This window comes from Mus caroli, unplaced genomic scaffold, assembly GCF_978045245.1.
Source record: "Mus caroli unplaced genomic scaffold, Mus_caroli_1 scaffold_5, whole genome shotgun sequence".
Lineage (NCBI taxonomy): Eukaryota > Metazoa > Chordata > Mammalia > Rodentia > Muridae > Mus > Mus caroli.
Genome location: NW_028227260.1, coordinates 150,020,820 through 150,039,803, shown reverse-complemented (window position 1 = coordinate 150,039,803; position 18,984 = coordinate 150,020,820). Strand labels below are relative to the sequence as shown.

At 45.4% G+C, this 18,984-nt stretch overlaps 1 protein-coding gene and 4 pseudogenes across 1 annotated transcript; 3 read left to right on the top strand and 2 right to left on the bottom strand.

Moving 5' to 3' along the window:
* The first annotated feature begins 628 nt into the window (after positions 1–628).
* On the top strand, positions 629–1,080 carry LOC110287053 (non-selective voltage-gated ion channel VDAC1 pseudogene; annotated as a pseudogene).
* A 2,470-nt stretch (positions 1,081–3,550) lies between these two features.
* On the top strand, positions 3,551–4,922 carry LOC110287055 (zinc finger and BTB domain-containing protein 14 pseudogene; annotated as a pseudogene).
* Positions 4,923–7,982: 3,060 nt separating this feature from the next.
* LOC147004860 (ferritin heavy polypeptide-like 17E) lies at positions 7,983–8,513 on the bottom strand. Its single transcript, XM_085837794.1, has one exon. The coding sequence runs from the start codon at positions 8,511–8,513 to the stop codon at positions 7,983–7,985; it is 531 nt and encodes a 176-aa protein (XP_085693920.1).
* A 1,046-nt stretch (positions 8,514–9,559) lies between these two features.
* Positions 9,560–10,105, top strand: LOC147004859 (putative ribosome biogenesis protein RLP24 pseudogene; annotated as a pseudogene).
* A 448-nt stretch (positions 10,106–10,553) lies between these two features.
* On the bottom strand, positions 10,554–13,955 carry LOC147004858 (ubiquitin-conjugating enzyme E2 E3-like; annotated as a pseudogene).
* Between the last annotated feature and the right edge of the window lie 5,029 nt (positions 13,956–18,984).

Sequence of the window (18,984 nt, the reverse complement as noted above, 5' to 3'; positions counted from 1 at the left end):
AAGATTGTACTATACAAAGATGGAGAATCTAAATAAAATGGATGGAAGTTCTATGCAGAAACCACTTACCAAAGCTAAATCAAGATCAGGCATAACACCCGAATAGTTCTATAACCCCTAAGGGAATGAAGCAGTCATTAAAAGTCTCCAAACCTCTCCTCACTGCAACCCCACCATAGCTGCCACTGCTCCCAGTCACCTCCTCCGTGTACAAGGCTGTACAGCCCACATACACTGATATTGTCAAGTCTGCCAGAGGTGTCTTCACCAAGGGCTAAGGTTTTGGCTTAACAAAACTTGATTTAAAAACAAAGTCCGAGAATGGATTGGAATATACCAGCTCAGGCTCTGCCAACTCGGAGACACCAGAGTGAACGCAGTCTGGAAACCAAGGTCAGATGGACCAAGCATGGCTAGCATGTACAGAGGGACCAAGCATGGGCTAGCATTTACAGAGAATTGGAACACAGACAGGACCCTGGGCACTGAGATCACTGTGGAAGACCAGCTTACTCGTGGACAGAACTGACCTTCAATTCATCTTTCTCACCTAACACTGAGGGCAGGGGATGCTTAAACCAAGAAAAATGCTCAAATCAAGAGGGCGCACATCAACCTGGGCTGTGGCATGGACTTTGACATTGCTGGGCCCTCAATCCCGGGGCGCTCTGTTGCTTGCCTATGAGGGTTGGCTGGCTGGCTGGCTGGCTCCCAGATGAATTTTGAGACCTCAAAGTCCCGAGTGGCCCAAAGCAACTCCACAGTTGGATACAAGACAGACGAATTCCTGTTTTATAGTAATGTGAACGACAAAACGGAGTTTGGTGACTCCATTTGCCAGAAGTTGGAGACTGCTGTAAATCTCGCCTGGACTGCAGCAAAAAGTAACACTGGCTTTGAAATAGCAGCCAAGTATCAGGTCGACCTTGATGCCAGCCTTTCAGCCAAAGTGAACAACTCCAGCCTGATTGGCTTAGGGTTCTCTCAGACCCTCAAACCAGGTATCAAACTGACACTTGCAGCCCTGCTGGATGGCAAGAACCCCACAAGGTTGGTTTAGAACTGGAATTTCAAGCATAAATGAATATTGTACAATTGTTAATTTTAAACTATTTTGTAGCATAGCTACCTTCAGAGTTTAGTGTACCTTTTAATGTTGTATTTTGGGGACGCAAGAGTTGATAAATACTGCGGTAAACCCCAGGCTAAGGATAACTCAGCTTTAAGGTGTTTACCATTTCAGAGGTACAGCAGAAACCCCATTTCAGAAAGGGCCCTTTTTACGTATAGGCAGGTTGGGGAGGAGCAGTACTGAAATACAAAATGCACAAGCTGGGGAGACTGGCAAGGTTAGTGTTACTGTTAAAACTTGTGCTTGAAGCTGTCATTGTTGGAGAAATCTATGTCCTGAAAACACCTGAGATACACAGATGTAAGAGTGTGGTACCCTGAGGCAAGACCACACCCAGCGCTTCTGCATTGTGAAAGAAAAGTGCCTAAGGACATCAGTGATGCTATAAAGCAACAACAGATAAAGGTGTTAAATTGGCTCATGGGAGCCAAGGTTATGCTAGGCCTACCGCTGAACTTGGCACTGTTGTCATGATGGCTTTAAAGCCACAGTCTGCAAAGTCACAGACAGTCATATAAAGTCACCTACAGCTGTGTGAGTAAAGGGGTCATGGAATGTTCCTTCACAGTTTCAGAGAGCCTCTGGGGCTGGGCAGTGTGTGGCAGAGTGGTTCATTTTTAAAGGGCCTGTGAGACAAGAGGCCCTAAGAAGCTTTTCCATGCAGCTCTGACAATGAAGCCTCATTTGACTTGGAGACCCCAAGGTGTTGAAGATGCCAGTACTGTGCACTGAATACAGAGGATGGGACCAGCCCAAGAGATAGAAAGTGTGCTAAAGGCAGAAAAGCTCAAATGGTAGAGCCATGTAAGGTCTTTGATATAGAACATGGAGGTACAGAGTTTGGCATTTGCCCTGCTGGATTTCAGCATTGCTTTGTTCAAATTTTCCTATGTCCACATTCATCCCTTTTGAAAGAGTAGTGTATATTCTGTGCCATTATATGTCACAAATGTGCCATTCACTTTTTTATTTTTCAAGGAGTGACAACTAATAGGCTGCCTAGAGTCTCAGTAGAGTTCTGAGGTTTTTATAATTTATTTTTTACTTGTTCAGTTTACATCCCTCTCACTGCCCGACTCCCTTCACCACCTACCATAATACTTCTGCCATCCCTTCTGTCTTAGTCAGGGTTTCTATTCCTGCACAAACATCATGACCAAGAAGCAAGTTGGGGAGGAAAGGGTTTATTTGCCTTACACTTCCATACTTCTGTGCATCACCAAAGGAAGTCAGGACTGGAACTCAAGCAGGTCAGGAAGCAGGAGCTGATGCAGAGGCCATGGAGGGATGTTCTTTACTGGCTTGCCTCCCCTGGCTTGCTCAGCCTACTCTCTTATAGAACCCAAGACTACCAGCCCAGGGATGGTCCCACCCACAGGGGCCTTTCCCCCTTGATCACTAATTGAGAAAATGCCTTACAGTTGGATCTCATGGAGGCATTTCCTCAACTCAAGCTCCTTTCTCTGTGATAACTCAGCCGTGTCAAGTTGACACAAAAATAGCCAGTACACCTTCCATTCTTTTCTAAGTGGATGAGGGCTCTCTGGCCATTCTCCTACCCTGTCACTTTAAGTCTTTGCGAGGCTTGTCGCTTCCTAAGCAATGTTGTAGTTGTGGAAAAACTATAGGGACTTCTAAATTTATACTACATGCATTTTGAAATACAGTATATATGGTCACAAGACTATTGGTGCCAGGGAGTGGATTGAGGTGGTTTCAATGGGATGCCCCAACATAGCATTTAAATACTTGGTCCCACGTGGTCGCACTATTCTAGGAGGCTTGGGAGTTAGAGGACATATGACACTGGAGGAACTCTTTTAGAGTTTGTAGACCCACCATTTCAAGTTTGTGCTCTGCTTTCTATTTGTAGTTTACGAATGAGCCCCCAGTTTCCGATTCCACTGTCATGCTTACTCTACCTTAATGGACTCAAAAGTGCTGCACACATGATCCCAAACTTTCTCGGGGAAGTTGCCTTTGACATGGTATTGTATAATAGAAATAGAAAAATTACTTAATACACCAGTGGTCTTCTCCAGTGTGTGCACCTTACAATAGAAAAAGGCAACCCGATGGGGAGTGGGTGGGGGATGGGAGTGTTCGGGACAGGTTGGATAGTGTGTGCTCCTGTAGGAGGAGGGCTGACACCACCAGGGACGTGCACAATTACCCCATCCCACCCCACCCCTCCCCAAACTCAAAAAATTTTTTTTAAAAAATCCAAAACACTACCACACACTGTGCCCCAGCGTCCATTCTGTCCCTGGCTTGTGCTCTGCTAAGCGAGGGAGCCCACAGCAACAGCGAGCTTCTGTAGTGGTGCCTAGCTGCAGATCTGGCTTGATCCTGATCAGCCTGAGTCTGATCTGAAGCATTTGGTTTTTAATGACATTAAGAACATAGCCTGAATTGTTCATGGATTTTTTCATCAGTATGTCTGAAACCATAAAATATAATGACGATGATCAAAAAACTCTGTTTCTGAAATCACTGAACGAACAGCGCCTGGAGGGAGAATTCTGCAACATCACCATAGTGGTTGAGATGTAAAGTTCCGAGCCCACCAGTGTGTCCTCGCCACCTGCAGCACGTACTTTAAGAAGCTTTTCACGAAGCTGGAAGTGGACAGCTCGTCCGTCATAGAGATAGATTTCCTCCGCTCCGACATATTGGAAGAGGTGCTGAACAACATGTATACCATAAAGTTTTCCATGAAAAAGGAGGACATCAACTTGATATAATGTAGTCCAGGCAGATTTAAGGTATCCGGTTTTTGGTAAACTATGTTCTCAGAAGCACGATGTGTCTGGTCCAGATGGAAGTAAAGGCCAGTTGAAGAGTAAGTATTGCCTCAAATTAAACTGCCCCATTGGAGACACTGCTCAGGAAGATGATGTGGAAGAAATCCGGGACCAAGATGCCAGCCCTTCTGATGACTAGGTAGAAGCCAGTCGCCCGAGTCAAGAGGACAGCAAGTCTCCCACAACCGCTCTCAGGGTTCAGGAAGCAATTTTGAAAGAGCTGGGGAGTGAGGAAGTTCGGAAAGTGAACTGCTACGGCCAGGAAGTGGAGTCCATGGAGACTCCCGAGTCCAAAGATCTGGGGTCTCAGACCCCTCAGGCCTTAACCTTTAATGACGGGATGAGCTAAGTAGTAAAGATGAACAGACTCCGGGCTGGGCCACGGCGGCCAGCGACATGAAGTTCGAGTACTTGCTCTATGGTCACCATCGAGAGCAGATCGCCTGCCAAGCATGTGGGAGGACTTTATCCAATGAAGGCCAGCTGAGGAAGCATGAGAACCTCCACACCACTGACAGGCTGTTTGTCTGTGAGATGTGCACAAAAGGTTTCACCACCCAGGTCCACTTGAAAGAACTCCTAAAAATCCATACAGGGTACAAACCCTACAGCTGTGAGGTGTGCGGAAATTTTTCAGCCATGCCCCAGACCTAAAGAGGTACGAGGGGGTTCACCACAACAAAAGGCCATTCGCGTGTCACATATGTGACAAAGCCCTCAAACACAAGTCTCACCTCAAGGACCACGAGAGAAGACACAGAGGGGAAAAGCCTTTTGTGGGTGGCTCCTGCACCAAGGCCTTCGCCAAGGCCTCAGACCTGAAGAGGCATGAGAACAATATGCACAGTGAGAGGGAACAGGTCACCCCCAGTGCCATCCAGAGCGACACAGAACAGTTGCAGGCCGCAGCGATGGCCGCTGAGGCCGAGCAGCAGCTGGAGACAATTGCCTGTAGCTAGAGGTGATGGGTTAGGAACACTGGGCCTGGGAGGTGGACGCTAAGGTTGCATTGGCTGTCGTCAGTGAACACCTTTGACCGCTTTGTGGCAATCTACAGCATTGTGCTGGCTGGACCTAAGAGACTGTGCACTCTGGTTAGGTGATTCTCAAATTTCTCAAGGCACTTATGCTCCTATGTTCTGACCAAACAGTTTGGTTTTTTATTTTTTAGTGTGTGTGTGTGTGTGTGTGTGTGTTATGTCTAGTATTCATATTCGCAGTAAGCTCCTTACCCTTCTTTATGGTTTTAATTTGAAAACTCCTTTGTCTGGTTTAAAATGAGGGGCTTCTGTTTCATTCTAAATCCCTCAACTCTTGCCAAGCTGGTGAGTACACTGCACGGAGTCATTGAATAAATTGATTTCCTAGTCCCAGTATATGTGACTTATGTCAAAACAGTAGTTTTATAACTGGATACAAGACCATTATATAAATGCAGAAAATGCTGGCAAGTGCTGACCCAGAACACTGCAGAAGTTCTAAACCAAATTTGTAAAAATGGAATGCTATTAGGTGTATATTTGGTTTGTGAATTTAATATCTCTCTCTCTCTCTGTATATATATATATATATATATATATATATATATATATATATATAATTCTTTCTCAGTGTTCCTGTGAACAAATAATGAATGCTTTGCTGAAGTGTTCCTTCATCCATTGCAATAGCCCCTGTACGCACCCCAAATGCTGCAGGTCCTGTATACCTCAGACTGAGTGAGACCACCGGGATGCTAGTTGTGCTGAGATTCAGTTTCCCTTTCCTCCAGTGTGGCCATTCTGTCTGTGTGTGTGTCTGTGCCGTGGACCAGTATCAACAGGAGGATAAGAGTCTGAGACAAAGTTTTCACAGATACAAAAAACACCTAAGGTTTCCTAGGTCTTCAAATTGTGACTGATTTCAGAAATGGTTTTGTATTTAAGATCAAAATTAGGACAAGCAACAGAAATGTTTCTTCAAATGCGTTTTTGTAGTTTACAGATCGTCAGGCTTGGGGGAATCTGCATCTCTGCAGCACTCAGTTTCCCATGGAGGAGATGCTTACTTAAATAAGTCTGAAATCCTTTAAGTGTGTAAATAGTAGTGTTGGTCTTACGTATTTCGAGAAAAAGGACAGCTGCATTTTTTCTTTCCCTTTTTTTCTACACAGTGGATTAAAGTACCTTTCATTGGCTACAAAATTCAGACCCATTTTACCGATATTAAAGACTGTCAGATCAAATGTTTTCCAAATATGTCTGTCTTATCACTGGTTGCAGTTTTCAATAGAAGCCTATTGCCCTGACAAGATCATAAATCGGAATTCTATACTTTGTTTCAGATTGGGTGTACTAAGCGCTCCTTTGACTATTTCCTTGAGGATAGATTGAAATGCCCACAGAGTTTGAATTATGTTCTGTAGGAAAGTGTAGACAGTGTTTTAGGATGTGTACAGTTGTAGAAGGTGCCATCTTTAAAAGTTCATGTTTGGTTCTTAAGGTTTTCTTTAAAAAATGCATTAAAGTAATTTCATTACAAAAAGAAAAAAGAAAAAAAGAAAAAGGCAGCAAGGGACTCACCAGCCTTCCTGACACTTATGGCAAAGGCTGGAGAGTTGGTTTGATCTTTTTTGATCTTTTAGATGATTTCTTTACCCATCTCCCTGCATTCTCCTGCAATGAGAACAATGTCGCCCAACTATTCTATTTATCATGTTTTCAGTAGAGGTTATAGTTATTCTCACGATTTTACCATTTGTATGTTAGTACTTGATCATAAAGTATCTGCCCCGGGCACTAGATCTACATGGCCAACTGAGGTCCACAGCAGCTCTCTGGGTAGGGCCCAATGGCCCAGTCCTGGAGGTCTGTTTCTCATTGACACCCTAAAAACATACCCAAAATAGTAGGCAGGCACAGCAATCATCACATTAAAACCTACTGACAGTCTGTGTTGATTTCTGAGACTGTTGGAGGAGGCTCAGGCAATCTTAAACTGATCCATTAGGAAACCAGGGATGACTGCTTTAAGAGCAGCCTCCAGGCTTGTGTCACCCTCCCTCAGGACGTACCAAGTCTTACAGATTGCTAAAAGCTGGCAGAAATGGTAAGCCTCAGGAAGATAGGTAGGGATCCTGATAGGTGGCATGCCCTGGAAGACTGTTAAGCACCTGACTGTGAGGCCCTTAGGGAACTCCTAGCTCTGGGGGTCCTGCAATCCACTTGATGGAGGCCCTTTGTAAGTTCTGATGTTTATCATTTTCTCTCTCTGTTGTCTCAGGGTTTGGGGCTTCCACATAATTCCCATTAATTTGACTTCCTGGGGCCTGATGCTGTGGCTTCTCTCATGTGTTGGTCTCTGCTTTTCCTAGAAATCCACGCTTGTTCATCCCACATAACTAAGTCAGGAAATTGCCTAGACGCCCAACCCCTTCTTCTATAAGATTTAAATTATTTACTCACTTTACCTCCGGATTCCTGCCCCCTCTCAGACACCCCTTCATACACACTCTCCTCCCACCTCCCTTTCCCATCCAAACTTCTGGATATTCAAAGCTTCCAAATAATGGGAATGAATATGAAGATATACTCCTGACCATGGATTTTAAAACCCCCGTGGAGACCCAGCTTCATTTTTTTTTTCACGGTGAAAGGGATTTTTGATAGTGTAATTTTATGGACCCGGCTCTTATAGCTTAGGAGGGCCTAACCTTGCTGTAACACTTGATATTCCTGCCTCTATCTCCACAGTGCTGTGGTTTCAGGGTTGGACCACCATATCCTTGTTTATGGCCATGGTTGGGATGCAGTCCATGGTTTCCTGAATACCAGGTAAGCACTGTAACAAGTGAGCTACACCCACAGCCCCCAAAGTTAAGAATTTAAACATCAACTTGATACTTCAATTTTGCTGCAAACAAACACACAAAATTTATTTAAAGCAACAGTCCAACAGAAACGGAAAACGAGTGAACTTTGCTTCAAAACCAACATGAACATCAGGTGTAATGACCAGAGAAAGACCCCACGGCAGTGGGGACATCCCAGTTCAGTGCACTTGAAGCTTTAGGACAGGCTGAGCTTGTCAAAGAGGTACTCAGCCAAGTTGTGCTCCAAGGCCCCCATCTGGCGCAGGTTGGTCAGGTAGCCGCTCATCTCCTTCAGAATGTCGGCCTGCTGATCTAGGCAGTTTTGCTCCAGGAAATGGCAGAGGTGGGGGTCGCCTTTCTCTTTGGCCACTTCGTGCATTTTCAGCAGGCTCTGGTTGATGAGCATCTCCATGTGGAAGGCACATTCCATGGCTTGAAATCCCCCGTGCCAGCTGTCGCGTTCTGGTCTCGCGATGCCCTGAAGGGAGACGCAGCCTCCACGCTTATTCTGCAGGTGCATGAACATCTCTGCACTGGTCTGGCAGTTGTGTGACTTGGTCAAGAAGAAACGCTTCAAGTTCTCCTGGGCCACGTCATCACGGTCAAAGTAGACTGCCATCGACATGTACACATAGGAGGCATGGAGGTGCAGTTGGATGTGTGTGTTGACAGCATCCTCGCACTGCCAGTCATAGTTCTGCCTCATTCGAGAGGGCGCTTCAGCCATGGCGGGAGCTTGAGCTGTACCACCACAGGCTCAGCGGTTCCCCACCCGCTCACAGGGGTGCAAAGAACACAGTCCCACACTCCCACAGTCCCAAAGTACCTCAGAACAGATGATCTCCGGAGCAGCTCAGCAGCTAGGCTGCAGGCAGAGACCCAAATGGCTGTTCTTGCCCAAGGACCACAGTATTTGAGCGCCAGGGTTTCTAGGAAGAGGCGGGGCATCACCGGAAATGAGGGTTGACACCCAATCATAACAGGATTTAAGTCCCAGGCAAATGGGAGGGGCAAGCATCAGCGGAAATTAGGGTTGGAGTCCAATCATGACATGGTCTCAGCAGGAGGGCTTAAGGGAGGGGCGGATTCAGTGAAAATGAGGGTTGGTGCCCAATCATGACATGGATTCAGCCTCAGGGCTAATGAGATGGGTGGGCATCAGCGGAAATGAGGGATGGAGGCCAATCATGGCATGGTCTCAGCAGGAGGGCTTAAGGGAGAGGCAGGATTCAGTGAAAATGAGGGTTGGTGCCCAATCATGACATGGATTCAGCCTCAGGGCTAATGAGAGGGGTGGGCATCAGCAGAAATGAGAAATCGAGGCCAATCATGACATGGTCTCAGCAGGCGGTCCAATGGGAGGGGCGGGGCATCAGTGGAAATGAGGGTTGGTGCCCAATCAGGACACGGATTCAGCCTCAGGTCTAATGAGAGAGGCAGGACATCAGCAGATATGAGGATTGGGGCCCAATCATGACATGGTTTCAGCCTCAGGGCTCGAGAGAGGCAGGGTATCAGCAGAAATGCGGGTTGGTGCCCAATCATGCCAGGGATTTAGCCCCAGGGCTAATGGGAAGGGCAGGGGCATCAGTAGAGAGGAGTTTCAGAGCCCAATCATGACAGGCATTCAGCCCCAGGGATAATGGGAGAAGCAGGCCATCAGCCAAAATGAGGGTTGTCTCGCAATCATGACTTTCAGCCCCAGGGATGAAGGGAGGTGCGGGGCATCAGTGGAAATGTGGAGGGGCCTCTCCAGCTCCGCGTCCGGAAGGTGGGTCCCACGCGGGGTCAACATGAGGATCGAAAAGTGTTATTTCTGCTCCGGGCCGATCTACCCTGGCCACGGCATGATGTTCGTCCGCAATGACGGCCAGGTGTTCGGATTCTGCAAATCCAAGTGTCATAACAACTTTAAGAAGAAGAGGAACCCACGCAAGGTCAGGTGGACTAAAGCTTCCGGAAAGCAGCCAACAAGGAGCTCAGGGTGGACTACTCATTTGAATTTGAAAAACGTAGAAATGAACCTGTGAAATACCAGCGTGAGCTGTGGAATAAAACTATTGATGCCATGAAGAGAGTTGAAGAGATCAAACAGAAGCGCCAGGCCAAATTTATAATGAACAGGTTGAAGAAGAACAAAGAGCTCCAGAAGGTGCAGGACATCAAGGAGGTCAAGCAGAACATCCATCTTATCCGGGCTCCTCTCGCTGGCAAAGGAAAGCAGCTGGAGGAAAAAATGGTCCAGCAGTTACAGGAGGATGTGGACATGGAGGAAGCTTCCTAATGGTGCTGCCCGCAGCCAGCCCCAAGCACACTGGAGTGGAGACTTTCGGCCCCTAAGTTATTCGTTGGTTCCACAAGGTTCTTCAGATAAGGGTGATTCAGTGTGCTTCCCGCTTCAACGTTGCAGCCTGTAAAAGCATCCCCTGTGGGTGTTAGGTCTCAGCTCAGCACTCTGCCTCATTGTGTTATGCGCAGGCAAACAGGAAAGTTTGTGTGTAGATGAAGACATGAACTGTGGGCATAAAATGGTTGAGCCAATTGTCTTCCTGTGTGAAATTTGAAATGATGTACTATTTTCCGTGCATTGGGATAGTCTATTTATTAGGGTTATTGAGATGGAGGTCATGCAAGGAACTGACTCTTCTCATGTCTACTTGAGTCTTTTTTTGTTTTGGTCTAGTATGTTTAGTAATTTTTGATAGTTGCTAATGGCAGCACACAGCACAGCTGAGTTTTGTTGGGCTGTCTGACCTGCTTCAGCCATTCAGCCTGCAGCTGCTATGTTGGAGGTGGGCTGGGTTGTTAAACTTGCCTGAATGTCCAGTTGTGACATCTGTCCCGAAAAATTCTCCTTTCCTTCCTGTCCAGCACTGATCTAGAAGCAGAAGAAGAATCTTGGTTCCTTTCAAAGATTAGGGTGTGGTTTTGATTTCGCCCTCTTCCTCTCCCTCTCTTCCTTTTTTTCTTTTTCTTTTCCTTTTCCTCTTTTCCTCCTTTCTTTTCTTTACTTTTCTTTTCTTTTTCTTTTTTTTTTGAGACATGATCTCTTTGTGTAGTTCTGGCTATCTTGAAACTCACTCTGTAGGTCAGTCTCCGTGGCACTCACAGAGATCCCTTGCCTCCTGAATTACGGGATTAAAGGCATGCACCATCGTACCCAGTATTTTTTTTATTTTTAAACCTTAAAAAGACAACCAAAAAGAAACTCTTGCTTTAGGAAAATAGAATTCATGGATAGAATGATAACTGTTATTTGTACATAAATAAAGTCCTTTCTAAAGTAAAAAAAAAAAAAAAAAAAAGATATGTGGAGGGGACCGGTAGTAATGGAAATGAATGTTGAAGCCCAATCAGGACATTTCAGCCCCAAGGCTAATGGCTGCAGGGCATCAGCCACAATGAGTGCTGGCGCCCAATCATGACATCATTTCAACCCCAGAGATTATGTCAGAACGGGGAGCAGCAACTGATAGGAGTGTTGGTGCACAAGGATGGCATCACTGCAGTGTCAGGGCGATTGGAGGGGGCAGGTCAGAAGTTTTGATTTCGGGTGAGTTGGGGTATACAGGGCACTTACTGATCTACACCGTAGGTTTTTAATAGACTCCATTAATACATTGAATCCAAGGCTTTGGACTCCATCCTTTGAATTCTTTATAAGTTTCTGTGAATATCTCCACAATGGTACTTCTCTCAGCATTCTGCTGCTTGCTTTGGATCTCTCCAGTCCCCCCCCCACCCCCTGATCTTGACTCCACCTATCCCTTCCTTTATATTACCATTTCAAAAGGGAGGAAAGGGAGCAAGCATTGTGAGGAAATACTGCACCAAAGCATGACCAAAAGCTAGCAGGTCAAACTGCCAACTCTATATCCATTTGATATCAAAGGGCTCTTCAGAGCTCCAACTCCTTTCAGCTTAGTCGATTGAAACACATTTCTCTCTCTTGGGCTGGTTCCATACAATGTTAGCAGCTCTCCCCAACAGAGAGATGAACAGTAGCTTTGGCATCTCCAATTCTCAGAGTCTCCAAGGCGATCCAAGCTTAACCTTCTCAGCTTAGTCCAAAAGCCTCTCTGGGTCTCCTTGCAGGGACACTATCCTGACACATGTCTGGCCTCATCAGTTCTCCTTGACTGAAGAGGGAGATCCCACAGTCCTCCTTTCTTAGTCCTGGTCTCTGAAGCCAGAATCATATTGCCTATATTGCCAAGAGTTTCTGCATGGCGGTGCTGGAATACAGTCTCCTCATTCAAACACATTTTCACCACCTTTCTTGGTTTTGCTGCCTAAGCATGGCTGGGCTACAACTCACTCTTTAGACCAGGTTGGCCTGAACTCAGAGATTCACCTGCCTCTGCCTCCCAAGAGCTGTTTTAAAGGCACATGTCACCACACATTGGCCTAAAGTTGTCTTTGATTTCTCTTTACAGGTGCGAAGCTCACCCGCATAAGGGCTTGTTCTGAGGTCACTGCTCCCTTTCTTCCATTTAGCCTCCGGATTTAGTTTCAACTTTTATCTACTTGGGCACCACATTTAGCTCCATTACACATCCTGGTGCCCCCTGTCTCCTCAAACTGTCCATTTTGTATCTTTCCTTTCTCAAAGTACCCCTTTTCATTACAGATCTGAGTAAGAGTGCCCACTTACAGCCAAATGACAGAGTTGATACTAGGCTGTGTTGAAATTTCCTCTGCTAATGTCATTAATGCTAAACTTTTCAGTGTATCTTCTGGCAGATTTTCTTAAACAAGTGCAGAAGGCAGCCACATTATGCACCAAAATATCACAACAACCTCTAGGTCACTTCCTTACTTTTCTCACCTGAAACCCCTTGAACTGGATCCCCACAATCAAATGTCTCTCAACACTGTCTCCTGTGCTCCTGTGGCATGGCCCATTGTGCTCCACTTAATGTGTTTGGACGGCTTTCCCAGACCAAAGTCCACATTTTGCAAAGAAGCAGCATGGTTAGACTAGCCAGAGCAATACTCTTCTCCCTGGTGCCAACTACTGTCTTAGTCAGTGCTCTACTGCTGTGAAGAGACACCATGACCACAGCAACTCCTAAAAGAGAAAGCATCCTGCAACTAAACATATCAGCCCTGTTGCCTACCACTCGATATCTTCTCAGACAAAACAAGGTTGATGTCTGAATCTAAAACAGACATCAGAGTCTTCAGGCTTTTCCTGTCCATGGTCCCTGTCAAAGAGTCGCTTGAAACATCTGAGATCTCAGGTGTAACTGTTCCTCAAGCTGTCCACGGTCCAGAAGTATTGCCATGCTCTAAATATAGATTCCCAGGCTCCAGTCCAAAATCCACAGTATCACAAACTGATTTTTTACAAGATCCCCTGGTGGCAGGCAGTAACATTAAGACTTGAAAAGCGCAGGTGTTTTTGTTTTTGTTTTTGTTTTGTTTTGTTTTTCCTTCAGGAGCATGTTTGTTGTGTTTGAGATGATACATCAGTGCTCTCTGGGCTACAAAAGGCAGCGTTGCAATCTGTCAAATAGAGAGCCAAACCTTGGAAATAGTCAAAGCAAGATCCAGTTGTCTTTCAGAATAAGATAACTCCCAGACCGTTGGTGGTGCACTGATGGATTCTGGTCCAGAACTAACCTTTGGTGGCTTAAATGGGTAATCTGAAGAAAATGAGATATCCAGAAAAAAACCAGCACCTTCATATACAGAACCTGGTAGACCAAGTATAGTGGACCTCCATTCATAAAACTTATCTCCTTTAGGCCCAGCACCACGGTTAGGAGGAGGATCGAGCATGATCTCAGCCAGCTCCTTCTGAAATGTTTTACCACTAATGGATTACTTGGCAGTCTTTTTTTTTTTCTTTAGGTTTTTTGAGCCAGGGTGTCTCTGTGTAGCCCTGGCTGTCCTGGAACTCAGTCTGTAGTCGAGACTGGCTTCTAACTTCAAAATCCACCTGCCTTTGCCTCTCAAGTGCTGGGATTAAAGGCATGTGCCACCACTGCCCAGCAGCAGTCCTTTTGATAGAGAGTTTGGTGTTTTTCTTCTGCTGGGTGGCAGAAGGTTTTCTTTCTTCCTGTTCCTCAGGCTCTGGAGCGGCAGGGTCTCGTTCCTCTGCATCTGAACTGCCACTGCTAGGGCTGGGGCTCTCATCATCCGACATTTGCCTTTCACTGCACATCCTTGTGAAGTTATCTCTGGGAAAATTTCTCAGCTGCCCACACAGACTGCTCGTGTGCTGCTATGCTGTCGAGAGTGAGAGCACTGAGGAACCTTTCTTGAAAAATTGGAAGGGGGGGCTTCACAACGGGCTGTGCAATGCCTTGCTGTAGCTGGAGTATGCCAATATCTGCCCTCCTGGAGCCATGGCGGAGAGGGCCTCCTACTGAGGCACAGTGTCACCAGAGCCTCTGCACACTCCAAAAAGCACAAGCTTTATTTTAAGATATTCTCCATGAATTCCTAAAAGTCCCTGAAACTACGTGAGTGCCCGATGATAGTGTATATTTAAATTGCATAAGTAGGATTTCCTCATTTTAGGAACATTTAAAAAGTATTTTATTTATTTTTTCAATATTATGTGTATGAGTGTGTAGCTGAATATGTGTCTGATGTGCCATGTGCATGCAGTGCCCAGGAGGCCAGGATAAACTCACACAGAGGGAAGCAAAAGTGAGTAATGAACCTAATGTAAATATGGCCCACTCTTGCTAGAGTGCATATACCTGGCCTTAAAGTCCTCTCCCTTATAGAACCCTCTAAATTGTTCCTTCTGCTTAAGTTTGTCTATCTGACACAAGAGAGATCTGCCTGCCTCTGCCTCTCAAGTGTTGGAACTAGTGGTATGACTACCACACCCATCAACTTTTCTTTTTTAAAAGATGTATTGTTTTTGTACATTTAGTATTTAAATTATCATGTGTCAGGGGACTTTCTTTTCCAGTCCAGTCTATTTGCTGATTTGTATGCTTCATATACCTTCATAGGCATCCCCATTGTTAAGGTTAACAACATTTTCTTTTATGATTTTGTTAAAAAGATTTCCTGGGCTTTTGAAATGAATTTCTTCTCTTTCCTCTACTCCTATTGTTCTTACATTTTGCCTTTCATTGTCTCCCAGTTTTCCTGTGTGTCCTCTGAAATTAGTTTTTCAATGTAATATTTTAGTGTTCTTTATCCCTTTCTTCTATTGTGTCTTCAACACCCAAGAGTCTTTCTTCCTTTGCTTGTGTTCTATTGGTGGGACGTGCCTCTGTAGTTCCTGTTCATAGGCTCATGTTTTCCTTTCCAGAATTTACCCATTACAGGTTTTCTTCACTGATTCTACTTCCATGTTCAGGACTTGAAAAGTTTTATTCATTTCTTTGCAATGTACATATTTGCCTGAATTTTTTGAGTGGCTATCATTTCCCCTTTATGGCCCTCTTATCACTTTCATACCAGCTGTTTCATGGTTTTTTTCTGGGACTTCACCTCTCTCAGAATAATCAGGGCCTGCTGTGTGAGGATAGACGGACTGCAGTGGATTCATATTACCCAGGCTGTGAGGTATTGTGTGTTCATGCTGGCATCTAGTCATTTACAGTTCTGGGTGATGAAATCTGGTCTTTCATTTGCTTGGTGAGTTAGCTGTTCTTTTGTTTCCGCTTCCTCCCTGGAATTTAGGAAAGTGTACAGCCCTGTGTTCCTGGTTGGGATGTCTTCTTTGCATCTGTTTCCCTGGCCAGCTCAGCTGCTTTGTTACCAGTGAAAGCCTGCTGAGGTTGGAGGCAGGGATAATGAGAGGAGTTGGATGAAGGTAGGTTGGGAGATAGACTTTTGTAATCTGTAGAGGATGAGGTCAGAGAGGAAAGAGACTGCAGGAGGGTTCCTGCTACACAGCTGAGGATAAAATTGGGGGTGGGGAGGTGCATTGGATCTGGAGTTACAGACTCAGAGGTATGAATAGGGCTTCAGCCTTCAGCTTTCAGCCTTCAGCCTTCGGCTTTCAGCTTTCAGCTTTCAGCCTTCAGCCTTCAGCCAATTTCTTTCCCAGGCAGGAGTGGTCCTTAGGCTAGGAGGGGTTGCCTGTTGGGTTTGGAGGCTGGGAAAAAGCAAGGACGAAGCGGGTTGGGATGGGAAGATCTGTGGACACCATAGGAAATGAGAACAAGGAATGAGGTGGGCAGTGAAGGCTGTCACAAATATTCTACCAAATACAGAGCTGGGAATGAGACTGGAAAGTTTGGACCTGGAGAAACAGGAGAAGATTCGAAGTCAGCCTACCTAGTTTCCTCTTTAACTGTGAACTTAACAATCCTGATCCAATCAAGGACTTGTTGCTGCAGTACTGAAGCAAGCACCTTTAGATTCATACACTTAGTCTCCTGTGCTTCATGGCAAATAGAGTTAGGTTAATCATCACTGCTGTAGTAGTGCATAGGTTTCTGCAAATATGCCACTGTGAGGTCTTTTAGTCACATGTGAATGTGTGTTACAGGGATGCCACTGTGTACTTCCTCAGCCTATGGTGTGATCTCCTATCCATTCCTGTTCAGTCAGGGTTTGGTAACATCTCTGTTCTTCTGCTTTCTTTTCTATTATCATCACTTACGGGGCAGTGCTTGCTTCTCAGTAAGCTCTACCTAGGAAAGAAAGTTCTGCTTAGTAAAAGTAGCATAATTTATTGGTGTCCTTGAATATCTCAGTCCACTTAGGGGCGTGGATATTTCTGTGCTTAACCAAGCAACATCAGACTTGCACAAGGATTCTCTCAAGCAGTTTGTAAACAGAGCTTAGATATTGCTTCAGCAGCAACACATTGCTTTTTGCAACTATGCCATTGTTTGGCGTTTGCGTCATATGTACTCGAGTTCTCCAAGGACGCCTCTTTGCCCCACTTCAGTTACTGATGCTCTTGCTGTGCCCTCCCATTCCGTTCTTATCATTCAGGCAGTGCTCTTGTGCAGCTGTGCTACAAATGTTAGGTCCAGGGTCTGTGACTTTGTACATCAGCTGCCACTTCTGATACAGTACATGTCTGTGACAGCCACCATTATACCATAGATTTCCCTGCTGTGCTGTACTGCTCAATGTGACTGGTAACAGTCACTCTCCACTCTGGAACCTGTGCATTGCTGGTCTCTGGCAAACAACTGCAGTGTAGTCCAAGTACTCTCGTGTGCTTTGTTGCAAATCTCATTTATATACCGCTGCAGTAGTAGCACATGAGCATGGGTAAACATGCCCTTGGTTGGCATTTTCATATCACATGCATGTGTTTTCCTAAAGTGTCATTGAGGGCTGCTTCAGGTATGGAAGTGAATCCTGTGCTCCTCTCTGCCATTCCTGTCCACCCAGTGTCCTGTTTTAGTGTTCCAATAATCTGCCTTTTAATGCTTTCCTGTCTATCCATCCCAACTCGTGGTATATATAGTACTTGTCCATTTTAACATCCACTGTTTAAGGAGGTTCATGCTGTTGTTAAAGTGCTTCCATTTTCACTGTGTTTCTCACAATCCCCTTCTGCTACAAACAAATTCTCTGCTATTCTGTAGCAAGCAACTTCAAAATTGTATGAGGAATCTGGTAAGGTTTGCAGTTATGGAGGTTAGATGTTGCCTCATAGTTGTGTGAGCAATCTCATGCACTTTGTTGTGGATGGCATTGAGATATCACTGTAGTAGTAGTACAGTGGTATATGCAAGTATGCACTTGTGTAGCCCTTTAAAAATCACATGGCTGTGATTCCCAATGGTGCCACTGTGCACTGCTTGAGACTTGGACACATATGCTGTGCTCTCCTATCCCTTTCTTGTTCAGTCAGCATCCTGCAGCAATGCTACAGGAGTGGTCTCTGCCTTTCTGCAAATCTATGCTGACTTGTGTGACGGGACTTCTCTGTTGTGAAGTCCATTGGTATAACAAAGCTCTTGCCGTTTTAAAAGTGCTTCCATTTTCACTGTTTTCTTACAATCCTGGTCTAGTGAGGAACACAGGTGCTGCTGTGCTGAAGCAAGCAACTTGGGAGTTCTAGGAGTTCGCTTGCATCCTTGTAAAGGGAGTTTATATACTACCGCAGTAGTAGTACCCAGGTATAGGCCAGTGTTTCCAAAATACCTGTGTGTGCAGCTTCAGCCATAGAAGCTCATGCTGTGCTCTCTTCTTCCCTTTTGATCAATCAGTGTCCTGGTGCAGTGATAAAACAATAATATGATCTCTGCATTTCTCTAGATCAAACTCCCTTTGTAACAGTATGCCTCGGTTGTAACAGTCATTGGTAAAACAAAGTCCTTGCTATTATAAACTTTCCTACCATTTTCTCTGTGCTCTTAACAATTTTATTGTACTTGGGAATGCACCTCTTCTGAAGCAAACAAATTCTGTTTTAGGAGCAATCCCACGTGCTTTCTTTTTCTTTTTTTGGTCTTTGTTTTTGTTTCTTGTTCTTGTTTTTCGAGACAGGGTTTCTCTGTGTAGCCCTGGCTGTCCTGGAACTCACTCTGTAGACCAGGCTGTCCTCGAACTCAGAAATCCACCTGCCTCTGCCTCCCAAGTGCTGGAAATAAAGGCCTCTGCCACCACGTGCTTTCTTATTACACAATATAAGTATAACTGCAGTACTAGTACATTGGGTTTTGCAAGTGCCCTGCTTTAGTTTTAGAGGGTATATATGCTGTGCTTTTCTTTTACGTTCTTGTGCAGTCATAGATGTATATGGGTCTAGATGATGATATCTGGTTCTGGCTCTGTTGGGTGAATGTTTTTTCCTTGGTTTGCTTCTTCCCTGGACTTTAGGAGAGTGTGGTGGCTGTGTGCTGTCTGATATGAAGTTTTTTGTGAACCTATTACCCTGGCCTGCACAGCCGGTATGTTCCCAGGGAACAGCCTGCTGGTGAGAGAGGCTGAGCCAAGGACTTCTCCTGGCATTCCTGCTGGTCCCTCCTGCTGACTAGTGCCGAGGCTGAGGCCTGGCTGTCTCTGCTAGGTACTGCCACCATTGCTGATTTCCTATCCCAACTCTATTCAACTTGACTGCTGGTATATCCGTGAAGTGGATTGAGATACTGCCGCTAACCTTTAAATTGAACTGTCGATTTCCCGACAACACAGATGGGATGCTCCTATGAACCTTTTCTAAACTGGTCCACTTCCCCTGTATCCTTTCTTTTCCACTACTTCTGGTGGGTGGTGGGCTAAAAGGGGGGGTTAACGTGTTTAAGGACCATCAT

Coding starts and splice junctions, on each gene's coding strand:
- LOC147004860 (XM_085837794.1), bottom strand. CDS start 8,513: ATGGCTGAAGCGCCCTCTCGAATGAGGCAGAACTATGACTGGCAGTGC.